Genomic DNA, 12,694 nt, shown 5'->3' on the forward strand with positions numbered 1-12,694 from the left:
AGAACCGATTCTACAAGAATCGTTGGGCGCTGCAGTCTAGTTGTCGCTGGAGTCCTGTTGTTTGAATAAAAACCGTTATGTACACGTTTTCTCATGTAGTGACATGTATCAATTTTGAATGGTACACTGATGACACCCTGCCTTATGTATATGTGAAGCCAGATGTTTTTGATTAGGTACATGGCCTATAAGTACGTCCAGGGGAAATAAAGCGCCAGATGCAACTGTTGGGGAACCTTGGTGTCAATGCAAATACTCTCTTCAGCTTAATGTGGAGGATCCCACCCTTTCTCTAAGGGTGAGTGCAGCTGTCTGACAGTAGAAGACCATTTTAGCGACTTGTATCCAGGGTATTGTTTTCTTGTTCCTGTGTTGACTTAGTTTGATTTCACCCTAACAGACCAGGCTGATTTACATCAAGACCTCAATGCATCCATCCATCTCCTGCTCCATTCTGCCTTAACTCATAACCAAGATGGCACCCAGAAACTTGACCTTCTGCTATAAGAAGACAAAATCTTAAATATTTGAGAGAGCTTCTTATTAGTAAGTTTTTTCATTTAAATTGCACATTGCAATAAGCTGCCTCCACTGTACATGCTTATTTAGTTTTATTGATGTCAAAGCCATCTTCCCCATTTAAATTATTTTTGCATAACATTCTTACCGTATTTTAATCTCGACTCTCGCTTTAATTTTAGCCCCCCCGAGTTTCACTTCCTTAAAAGGCGCTACAAAATGTGCGAGTGCAGGGAAACAGCTGACTTTCACAACTCGAAAGCTTTCAAACCAGATACAAATAAGCACACGACACATGGCATCGTTTCTTGTCAACGTCATTATTTAAAAAGCACCTCAAAAAAATAACTTTCTTTTTTTTTCCATTTAGTGACAAACAGTTTTATTCTTCAGAAGTTTGGTCCTTATAAATATGCATTATATACAAAATAATATTATAAAACATATAAAGAGCAGTGTCATATTTAAATTAAACTCTGAAAATAATCATTTAAAAAAAAAAATTACATTATTGGTTTTCTACTTTTTTTGAAATTTACTATAGGCAGGCAGTGGTGTGACAGTCTTTTCCTTCTCCTTTTGACTCAGTTATTTTTGTCTTTTCAGTGAGCCTGCATAAGAAATACATTCCTATGCACACTTTCTCTGGGTTTTTGCTGGCACTGCGCTGACTGTTGGGCTCCTGTGGTTTTTCTCGTGAAATCCCTGTTGATTAAAAAGTGTTCTCTTGTTTTCCATTCTAGGTTTTTTTTTATGGTAGTGCAAATGAATAAAGAACAGACAAGGGCACAAATTTAGCATTGAAACCCCCTCTTTTTAAGGCTTCTGTAGTGAATTTGGGCTGCATACAATCTCCACCCTTACGCTGATCAAGTCCAACTAGTCCTTTCTTTTTTCAACACGATGAACAGCCGAGGGATATTTTCGCATATTCGTAGCTCTCGTTGTTGCCGACGTTGGACTGGGGACAGCGGGTGAATTCACTCCTTTCGACCCTGAGTCTTGCATAGCAGGCAAAGCTGGCAGGAGTGATTACTGAGGAGGGAGCAATGGGGGGGTAGGAGGGGCTGGGGTGATTTGGAGAGTCAGATCTTAGGCACCTTTTATTTCTGATTGGTTGGCTTTCAAAGTCATCATGATTATCAAACAAGGCCAGGTCAGATACGAGGGGCAAATATCCACCTTTCTTTCTTCCTTTCGCTGTCCAGGTTGGCTGAGATTCTAAACGAGCATTTCCCTGATGCTTTGTCCATCTTCAGACCACATCTGGTCAGTCTTATTTGCCTTCCGTCCACTTAAGGAAGGTCCATCATTGTACACGCTTTGCATACAAACACTTGGTCGACACTAGGTCGGTCAGCCCTGTCCTCCTTCTGCTGTGTTTCGATTTCTTTACAGGGCTAACGTCTCGGCCCTCAACAGTTCTTCAGTGTTTCAGAGCAGCAATGAGCATCTAAAACAATCCCCGGACTCCTCTCAGCATTTTGTAAACAATCCAGAACATTACATTCTGCCTCGATTGTGTCTCAGTTATGCGTCCAAAGCTTCTCTGACCCCTCGCAGTTTATACCTGTGGGAGAAACAAAGAGGCGAAAATGAAATTAGAGTAAAAACCAAGTCTGTTTAGTTGTTCTGAACTGTTTGAATCAATTAAAACAAAAGATTTTCCAAGCGTCGTAACAGTTCATAAGTTATTTTCTTTTATATTTAACTTGGAAAGATAAAAAGAATTCCGCCAAATGCCACAAAAATAAAACATAGTACCTTTGAGACCAAGCAAAGCCAAAAATGTGTGAGAAAACATTATGCGTAAGGATTTTAGGTTATCATGTGGCCAAGATAAAGAACATTCAGTCTAACTTACAGAAACCAATAATGCATATATATGGGGTTTCCCAATCTTAACTCCAAAAATCCACAGCTCTTCCATAAATAGCCTGATGATTATTGAGGGATGGTGCACTTGGGACAAAGTAATGCGTTTAAAATCCAAGAAAATGCTTACCTCAGTTGCTATGACGCACTCCCTCCGCTCCTCCGCTATAACAAATACCGACTGGTACATGGAGTCTCTTGAGGAACATATTGTTGATATCCTACACTCTGGCTTTTCACTTCAAACACAAAGCGAAAGTTGTATTAATGTAACAATACTCACAAGGGACAACTGTGTGTTAGCAACTGCAGGTGAGGAACAACGTAAAGTTTCCCATCCAAGCTAGTAAAAACAACAAGCTGATGTGTTCACACAAACAAAACCCTGGCCTTAAGTAAGAGGGAAATCTTAGCATTTCTACTGTAGCAGGACATCATTAATGCAGTTTGTGTGCTTTATATGTATTCTTCAGATTCTTTGAAGGGAAGTTGTATTAAAAGGTTCTAAACAGCAAGTTTATTCTCTGTAGTAGATAAATATATATATGTGTTTCTTGGCTATTATTTTTGTTTTAAATCTGGGGTTAAAGCTAATGGCTAGTCAGAGAAAGTCAAGACTAAAGAAGAAATCCAAATCCAATCTCCAATAAGTTGTTATCACTTACACTAGCTGAGTAATGTAAAAGAAAAAAAAATCTGTTAAAAGATTAATAAAATAGTATTTATGTAAATTGCTAAGATGTTTTTTACATTTAAGTTACATAAGCATGCTTTGGTGTTGGACCATCCTGGACTAGCCGTTAGCTTATCTTCCTGGACTTGAAGACACAAAAAGATTTATCTACTGAAAGTGTTATATGCTTAGAACCTCTTAACAGAACATCCCTTAAAAAAATCCCGAAAGTGTTATTTTGAAAGAGTGTTTCCCCTTACCTGTACATTCTGCTCAAAGGCATTTTATCTTCTAAACTCTTGTCATAAATAAGACATTTATCTTCTTGTGACTTTTCATCCTTAAAATCCTTTGTTTTCGAGTTGTAAGAGTCCAAGTGATAGTTTTTGTGGATAAAGTTTGATTTTTCTGAGTCACAGTCCACCTCCAGACTGAGTTTCTGGTTGGTGTTTTTCAGCTGCGACGCTGGGATCAAGTTATCACTTTGCACCTTTGAAAGGTTGTTCATAGTCTCCGTTTCGGCTCCTTGACCCCGTGCCTGCCTGTGGATGTGCCTCAAAGCAAATCCCACCATGCACAGTAGAACCAGCAGCGCCACCAGACCCACTGCCAGAGAGACCGCCGCCCACTGGAAGCCGTCGTCGCCCGTCACCGGAGAGGTGAAGGTGGCGAAGGATTCACACCGAGGCCCGGTGTAGCCTGGAGGACAGGTGCAGACCGCCGGAGTCTTCCCTGGGCCACTGCCTGCGGTGCAAATGCCTCCGTTGTGACATGGCCGTACGAAACACTCGTCCAGGATTCTGTCACAGTTTCGTCCACCATAGCCCGCGGGGCAAATGCAGGCGTAGTCATTTATTCGGTCTTGGCAGGTTCCTCCATTAAGGCATGGGTTCCCAGCACATTCGTTGATGTTGATCTCGCAGCGCTGTCCAGTGAATCCTGCGCGGCAGCTGCACATGCGCATGCCACCTTGGAGCAGACACAGGCCACCTAACAAGGATGAAACGGACAATGATGACTAGGTACAGACATTTCATAATGAGAAACAACTTCAGTCACAAGCATTTCAAAATCACAAAGAACTTGATCCCTCTCGGGTTCACAAATCTTTGTCAAATCCATTGGGACCACAGAGAACAATATCTTAGAGGGCTGCATGTTTACAAGAAGACACAAAACTGAACTGTGTTTGGATATTTATCGCCTTTCACCAACAACCGCAGCAAGCTGCGGTGACATTTACAAGCCGTTGCTCCGAGCTGCCGAATGTTTACGTGGAAGACAATAGACACCAAGTTCCCAACAATTCCTGTTGTTCCACACTGCTTCCAGCAGCAGGAATTTAAAAGCTTGGTGGTGGGGAGAGAGAGGGGTAGCGAGGGGAAGTTCAGAAAAGTGGGGGAATGGGAGGCCAAAGAGCAGAGGAAGACCGTACCATTAGCACAGGGAAGCGACGTGCATTTGTCCACTCTCTTCTCACAGTTGAGTCCGGTGTAGCCGGGAGGACACTCGCACATGTAGCTGCGGCCATTGTCTTTCTCCCAGCATTTGCCGCCGTGGAAGCACGGGGAGTCAGCACACGTCAGCAGGTTGTGCTCGCAGTGTGAGCCCTCAAAACCTTGGAGACATGTGCACCTGTAGCCGGTCTCCAAATTCTTAAGAAATGCAACAAGAAAAAAATAAAATGTAGGCCTCAAATAGCACAAGCAACAATCGGCAGGTATGATCCCTTATTCAGTCTACTTACAGTGCATATGCCTCCATTCCTGCAGGGGTTGCTGTCGCATTCTTGCATCTCCAGCTCACAGTTAACCCCTGTGAATCCTGGCAAGCAAGTGCACGTGTAACTCCCTTGGCCTGTGTTCATGCAGGTGGCACCGTTCAAACAGGGATGGTGATGGGTGCAGAAGTTCAGGTCTGAAGAGGGGAGGGCAGAAAAGAGGGTTTGTTTACAGAGAGGCAAAGGGGAGGGAAAAGAGCTACCTACTCTTGACGTGTGTGTGCGGAAAGCTCTGAATACACTTTAGGGGAAACCTAATTTACTAATGCTTTCAAGTCAGTAATATGAGAGCATCTTTTCTCAAAAGAAACAAGTGGTAAAAGTTGTGTGTGGCGTACCTTGGTCACATAATAGGCCTCCCCAACCCTCCTGGCAGTTGCACTGCCACGGCAGCTGGCAGGTACCGTGCTTACAGGCCGGGTACTTCCTGCACTCGTCGCAGAACGTGCCCTGCCAGCCTTCCCTGCATCTGAAGAAATGACAACAGATGTTTCTGGATTACTCTCTTCAGAGTGAGCGTCAGAGTTTCTTTGCTTACAAAACTACAAAACATCAACAGTTTTAAACACGCGAGCTATTGACTTTGATTGATTAAGAGCAAACAACCATGTGTTATGGTTTAGTTAGGAATTTACTGGCAAGAACCTAAAGAAATCAGACGGCAGTTCTGCAACATTAGCAGATGTTCCGTCACAGTTAAATCCCATTGATGTTGCATGATGATTGAATTCACTGCAGCAAAATGACAAGATGCATAGTAGGCTTTTGCTGAAGCGATGTAAAATCATGAATAAGCAACTTATAATTATAGATCAATTGTTATGCGTGGTCAATATTGTTTTTAAATGTTGCGCTACAACTTCTGTCAAACCACCTGAGCCAAAGAAGGAGCACCACATTGTTTTATATCTCAAGTATTTATTCCCTGTCAGGGACAGTTTTTGCACAGCAAATGATGGATTTATGTCTAAAACGAGAGCAGCAGAAACTTGAGGAGGAATTTCTCCCAGGGATGGGGTTGAGTGTGCAAATTATTCTTGCTGCTGAGCAAGTGAATGGGACGGGGCAGTGACAGGAAGGGAACGTGGGAATAGGAGAAGTTTGTGAAAGCAGTTCACACAATTTGGTAGATCTGAACCTCTTTTATTGGATTACACTAAAATAGCTTCTCTACTACTCTTCTTTTAGTGGTTTTAAAGATAAATTGCCAATTTGGAATCTATGATTGTTTTTGCTGAAATCTTAGTTAGCTACACTTTTAGTTTCTTTGGTTTTCTAACTACTATGATGCTGACTGACTAAATTTTTTTTTATGCTCTACTATACATATTTTTCTGGTTTTAGATTCTTCTAGACTTTTTTTTTTTTTTGCTTTTGTACCTTACATCCTCTGGTCTTTTTTAAAATCTTTGTTTCATTACTTTAGTCCAGATCTTGTTTTTAAGGACTGTATTGGTAAAGATATTATTAATATACCGACGAGTACAGTACAGTTTCTCTTATTAATAAGCTATGATGCTTGACGAGAAGCACAAGCAAATGTGAAAGCAACAAACACTGTTCTCATAGCCTGTGTCCCAACACATATTTCAACACTTCATAATATTTGATACTTACACACACTCCCCAGGTTTGGAGCAGTTCCCATTCCTCTCGCTGCACCCCTCAAGGCAAATAGCTACAGTATAAAGAAAAAAAAACAAAAAACAAAGATAAGTTACTTTTTAAAAATAAGTGCGAAGGCACTGACTTTGTAGAAAAATGCAACTGTTTAAAAATAACTGCTGGGTTGTAAAGATGTCAGGTAATCCTTTAATACTTCACAATAACAACCATGAAGGCTAAAGAGATGGCAATTTCTTGAAATAGCACACTCCGAGTGTCCGTGTTGAAGTACGTGAGGATTTAGTCTGTTTTAACTTTGGTCATTAATCTAAACCTGTCCGACACACCCTAGTTACAGCTGCCCCTTAAAGAGAGAGATGGGATGGTGGGGGTTTGTGGCGGGTGGGCAGGGCAGATAGTTTGTTTGTCCTGTTTTAAGTGCACCGGTCTTGCATGACACTGATTCGCAGGACAACATATCAGGCGGCTGACAGTAAAGCGGCCCGCTTTAAGTCCGGAACAGATGCTTGCTCTCAATAGCAGACAGCTGTCACTATTGTTGTTTGTGGTCCGCCGCAGCCATATTTGCAGCTGCTACTGCTGCGCGCCCAACAATGGAAGGGGCTAAACATCGGTGGCGCGTGGCGGATAATAATGCCGCGATTAACCTTGGCGCGTGCTGTCGCCCGGACTCCTCCTATCGATGCTCGCGCGCCCCCTCCTCCTTCTTTCCCGCCTGCGGATTATGTTACCGGGCACGCGCGAATACAGTGTTCCCTGAAGGGGGAAATCGTGTGCTTATATTGATTGAGGGTTCACTTCAAAATTTCTTTTACACGACTAGAAAATTCGCAAATGATTACTTTAATTGCATTATAAGACGGACATTGAGGGGAGGTAAGAAAAATGAAAAGTTCCGCTACTGTTTCAATTTGTGTTAAAAACTCTCCCAGAGTTGTACCCGGAGGCCGCTCAATGTTGTATGTTCCCTTTAGCAGAGTTTTATTTCGGAAAACCTTTTTAAAATACCCACAAGCTCCTACAGTACCACTAATATTTCTTTTACACTTTTCAAGCCTGATTGTTTGGGTATTGTGCATTAAAAATACATTTTACATCAACAATTTCTTTTCTTTAACTCAAATTCTTTAAATAAATAAATATTTAGTAGTAAATGCTATTATTATTATTTTTTTATAATACACTCAGTTGCTCTGGAAGCTCATTTCCACAGCATTATGTTTCACAACAAACTTTGTTGCATAGAGTAAAAAATATTGAATGATACACTAAAAATTACTTAAAACCACAAATATTTCCCTTTGTAATGCTACAACTAAGGATTTCTAAGGTATTTTAAATCCAAAGTAATTACACATTTGAGAGATTTTTTTAATGACTTAAAATTGCTATTCATTAATCTCTCATTAAAAGTAGGTCCATTAAATGCAACTTAATTTCAAAGTTTTGACATTTCTATCTTAATGTTACAAATCCGGCATTCATAAGGGGCACCTGCAGACCCAAGGACCCTAATCAGCAGCTTAGCACCCTTGTGCCTTTTGCTGGCTCTGTTTTTATCATCAGTGTTTGAATGTTTATGCATTACACATCTTGCATAAGCATTATTATGGCTTACAACTAAAAAATACTGTCTGCTACACAGTAACCAAATGTGTGTTGCTTCATATGATTTATGGATTGATGGCACTATCTTAAATATCAAAACAAATGTAGTTTTAAATCTTTCAGAAAGGATGCCTTAGTTGCTGTGTTGGTAGAAAATGGTAGCTATCTAATAGACTATGCCTCCATTTTCATTTGGACCTTTAAAGAAATAATTGAGATACTTTTGTGTCAAAATATTGACACTCCATTAGGTAGTTTGTCCTTAATTAGGCTAGTGTATGTGGCCTACTTCCAAAATGTTAACCTGTGCAACAACAATTTTCTGATTTACTTAGAAAAAAAAGTACATTGTAAAGCATGTGACAACTCTAGTTCTCTTTGGTGCCCCCTGTTGGTTGGTTTGGGTCCTCTGAACAGCTGCTTAGTTTGCTTTTGCATTGTGCCGGCTCAGCAGTCTCTAAGTGTAAGTTACACTAAACCCAAATGAACAGCCTTGCTCACATCCATCCATGGGAGTGTGGGAGCGGAGGGGAAATTATGGTGTCTGAAAGATGCTCAATCTGTCTTTTCCCATGTATATTTTCTGTAGTCACGCACGATTGATGTGTGTGCGTAATTGCAACACGTGAGCCCATCTGGTTAGAATTTGGCGCCACGGTCAAAATAGCGCATGCCAGTTTCTCTTTCGCCACCAGTGTGACACGGATGACAGATCCGCTGTCACCCGTGTGGTCACATATCCAGCACATGGTAGCTATTACTCTCACGGTGCCTCCTTCCAATCTACTCTTTGATTAATTTGTTTTTGGTGAGAGGGGATGTGGGGTGATGGGAGGCCTTTGGTATTTTTGGACTAAAATGACATCAGGGGCTCTCCTGTGGGCTCATTTGGAGCTTTTCAGAGTGTGGGTCCGCAATGTGGTCAAGTGGGTTCCAACCAGCTCAATGTTGTTTTACAATCCCACAACCGGTTACATTTCAGAATTATGTGATAGAAATGGGCCATCAAGGAGCATTCCACAACAAAACCGCCTGATAGACAAAGGTATTATTAGGTCATCTCTGGCTGAAGATCTCCTTGGACTTCAGTGGGGATGACATCTTTATCTGTGACTTCTTTTCTTGGTATAAACACAATAAGAAAGTCAAACTGCACAGGGAGCATCTAATGGCTCATAATCTTAGTTTGCAAAATAAATATCAGCGGTCAAGTTCAAACCAAGAGTTTTCAGTTTATATCGCAACCAGAAGAAAGCCAGCCAGGCGAGAGACCAAAAGGTTCGGCTTACGTTCTTCACAGTATTTCCCTTTCCAGCCGGGGAGACAGGACAGCTGACCGTCCCTGGTGCAGGTGTAGTGACCGAACCGGTCGTCTCTGGGCGTGCACTTTTTGGAACAACTTTCCCCATAGTAGCTCTCGTTGCAGATGAACCGATAGGAATATCTGAGCTCCGTCTGCTTCTCGGTTTGTGTGTCCTGGGACCAGTCGGTTCCTACGCCCAACTGTCTTTGGATGGCAAAAAAGCTAATCATAAAGTCTGGATTGTTGGTATCTGTAAAAGATGAAACATCAATTAGAAAGAAATTAAAATAGTAAAATGATTTTTCTTTTTTTTAAATGTGCCACTGTCTTGTGATGATTAGGTCAAAGAGTAATCCAGTTTCGTCTTAATAACTTGCCAAGCACCCGAACTGCATCCCTTATCAAATCCCATATAGCTGAGATGAAAGATAAACTCAGGTCGAAATTTCCTCTTTTTTTTCCTGTCAGCAGAAAAAAAAAAACATTCCCAGGCCCAGTCCCCTCTTCCAAAGGGCAGAACAGAGTAAGGTGTAAAATACAGGAAGATGTAGTCAGGGGCTTTTGGCAGGCGCTGTGTATTCTCACCAAGAGCCCACAGCTCTTTCCCACGCCAAAAATAAAACTAGAGGAAGTTCAATTGTATTGGGCATAAGAATGAAAAAGGTGCTCTGAAGTTCATAATAAAGGGATGCAGAGGCGTGAAAAATGTCTCAAAGTATTCACATTTAGCATTATGATTAAGAAGTAAATGTTTAATCACCCCCCTTCGAATCAAACATAGCCATGTTTTAATTTGTATCTGTGAATAGGATACAGGAAAAAAAAAAAAAAAACTAAGGAGAGCTCCCTCCTGTGGTAGTATATGTTGCACTCACCTAGAGGTAGATTTCCATAAGGTGAATGCCAGGCCTCAATAATTAATGAAAATGACCCCTGAGGAGAAAAACACATGCAGTCGGTGAAACTGTTTAGTTTATAATTTCACAACTTTTAAATGTTTTTGTCTGTGTTTTTTTTTTTTTTTTTTTTGATTCTGTGTGGTAGTTCAAATGTATTACAGTTAGGATGTATGGAGAGATTTTCGAGTTACAGTGAACCACATACAGCACAGCGTATGGGCCCCTGTAGATTTTAAAGTGAGCCACGTCGTAGCGGCGCAATCTGGTCGTCGCCAGAGCATTACCTAATGACATGGATTAGACGAGCGGACCAATAACCTGTGCGCTCCCAAAAAACGCACAGCTGCTCCCCCGTTAAAAACAACAACAACAACAACAACAACAAAACGGCACAATAGGGGCCGCTGCTATGACACAAAAATAATAACGGGGATGCATTTATGCTGCGCGCCTTCCACGCCCTTACCGGCCATCCGAACTTGAAGGGGATTTGAATGGGTCTGGGTAAAGTGCCGCTGTCCTTGGCGCTGAAAGAGTTCGTCCCCAGGACCGGTGTCTCCCTACTCCCAAAGATGCAGTCACCTGGCGACACCACAGCCTGGTAGTTCTTCAGGCAAATTTTGAAATAAGTCCTGCAGCTGGGCGTGCAGGCGTTCCCGTTTGCCAGCAAGCCTTTGTGGTTTTTAAATTCATGGAGATCTACCTCAAAAACTCCCGAGCCAAATACCTAAAATAATGTAAAAAAAAAAACAACAAAAAAACAAAAAAGGGGTGGGGGGGAGGGAAAGTGAGACGTTATTTGAGAAAGCGTGAAAACAAAACGACAACAAGCGTCTCTCCGCTTGTTTTCGATCCTCATTCGTCATCCTCCTTCATACCTGTAATATTAACGTGGTGCTGAACGCGATGGTAAAGGTGAACCAGGCTGCCATCCTTCTCGTTTCTCCAGGGCAGCCGTGTCACCAGCCGCCAGAAACCGCAAAGCCTTCTTACTCCCAAGTATTTACGCCCAAGAAAAAAAAAAAGATTTTTTTTTTTGGGCAAAAAAAAAGCAACAATCTAAAAAACACACATAAATCCTCCGAAAGCTCCTTCTTGCCGTGCGTCAAAAACGGTCCAGAGGAACGGTTCCCAAAATCTCAAAGTTATCCAGAAGCCGAGGGAAGACCAGAATATCCACAGCCGCGCGTCTTTTTCGGTCAGCAGGCGTCCTCTCCTTGTGTATACTCCACAGTGTGTCCCTCCGCTGAGTGCGTGTAAAGGCTCAAAGCTTGTTTTGGTGCTGAACTCGGTGCGTCAGTGCGCCACGGACGTTCATCAGCCTCCTTATTACTAGTGAATGAACCGTAGAGCGTCTCCTCCTGGATATATAGATGTACACTGCGCTGCTCATTACATAAACTGTCACTCACCCAACATGGCACCGCCCCCGTTCACATATTCAACCCCCTTCCTTTCCACCCTAACAACAATTATCCAGATTTAATTCTCAATGGCAATGAGATGCCGCACCACTATTAACGAACCCGGAACATTTGTTAATTCATTTAATTTATTATTATTATTTTTTACAACCGAGTGCGCACACTGGGATGCTTTACGCACGGGGACAATCTAAGAGGAGAGAAAACTTTGAGTGTAGAGAAGATCAATTCAATTAGGGTATTTCTTCGTGTGCTGTTTTCGCAGTTGGTTCCACTCAATTGCACGCCTAATCAGCCCCTCACTACAGGTTTGGGGACCACGCGTCCGCCCGGAGACAGCACTCTGACACGGGAGTCTCCCCGGGGGATGGATCACAGACAATGGCAACAGAAATAAGATTAAACGGTAAACCAATAGTTCACTTCAAAGTTAAACCAACTGAATTGCAGTGGTACAGTTGGTTAATTGTATGTGCTTTTAGACGCCAAACCGATGCGATCGGAAATATGTGTTTTGATTTAGAATGTGATCAATGGCCTCAAGAAAACATGAGCAATCCTTTGATTTTACGCACGATTGTCGGCGCTTACGTTAAATCACTGCTTTTTACTGCTACTGTGGGCGTGTTTCGTCTTGTACCTGGCGTGTGCCCTTTCGTGCCCACCCATACATTTTACGGTTAACAGCAGCGTGCCTCCTATTGTTATCGCGCGTGTCCCTCTCTCGCCCTCATGCGGGTGTTCTGTGCGGGACGGGAGACATAACTATTCAGCTGTATGCAAATCAGCACTCTCCCTCTCTCCGTCCCTCCCTTTCCCTCTACCCCCCTCCTCTCCCTCTCTCCCTCTCTCGTTCGCTTACTTGTGGCCTTAAGGAGAATAAGGCTATTTCAAGCTCCAGGTTCTCAGGATTGAGATGAATCAGTCGGTTTATCAAAAGGAAAGATACGCCTAGTTCTAACCTAAGCGTAAAAGCTTTACGGAAAA

At 42.2% G+C, this 12,694-nt stretch overlaps 1 protein-coding gene across 1 annotated transcript; it reads right to left on the reverse strand.

Moving 5' to 3' along the window:
• Nucleotides 1–820: 820 nt before the first annotated feature.
• On the reverse strand, nucleotides 821–11,681 carry dll4 (delta-like 4 (Drosophila)). Its single transcript, XM_008398405.2, has 11 exons — nucleotides 11,162–11,681; nucleotides 10,750–11,010; nucleotides 10,260–10,317; nucleotides 9,371–9,634; nucleotides 6,465–6,525; nucleotides 5,186–5,316; nucleotides 4,815–4,984; nucleotides 4,503–4,722; nucleotides 3,328–4,057; nucleotides 2,525–2,633; nucleotides 821–2,089 (listed from the first exon to the last, which is right to left on the reverse strand). Exons 1-11 carry the CDS (start codon nucleotides 11,213–11,215, stop codon nucleotides 2,084–2,086), a joined length of 2,064 nt encoding a protein of 687 aa, XP_008396627.1. The 5' UTR covers nucleotides 11,216–11,681; the 3' UTR covers nucleotides 821–2,083.
• Between the last annotated feature and the right edge of the window lie 1,013 nt (nucleotides 11,682–12,694).

This window comes from Poecilia reticulata, linkage group LG21, assembly GCF_000633615.1.
Source record: "Poecilia reticulata strain Guanapo linkage group LG21, Guppy_female_1.0+MT, whole genome shotgun sequence".
NCBI classification, from domain to species: domain Eukaryota; kingdom Metazoa; phylum Chordata; class Actinopteri; order Cyprinodontiformes; family Poeciliidae; genus Poecilia; species Poecilia reticulata.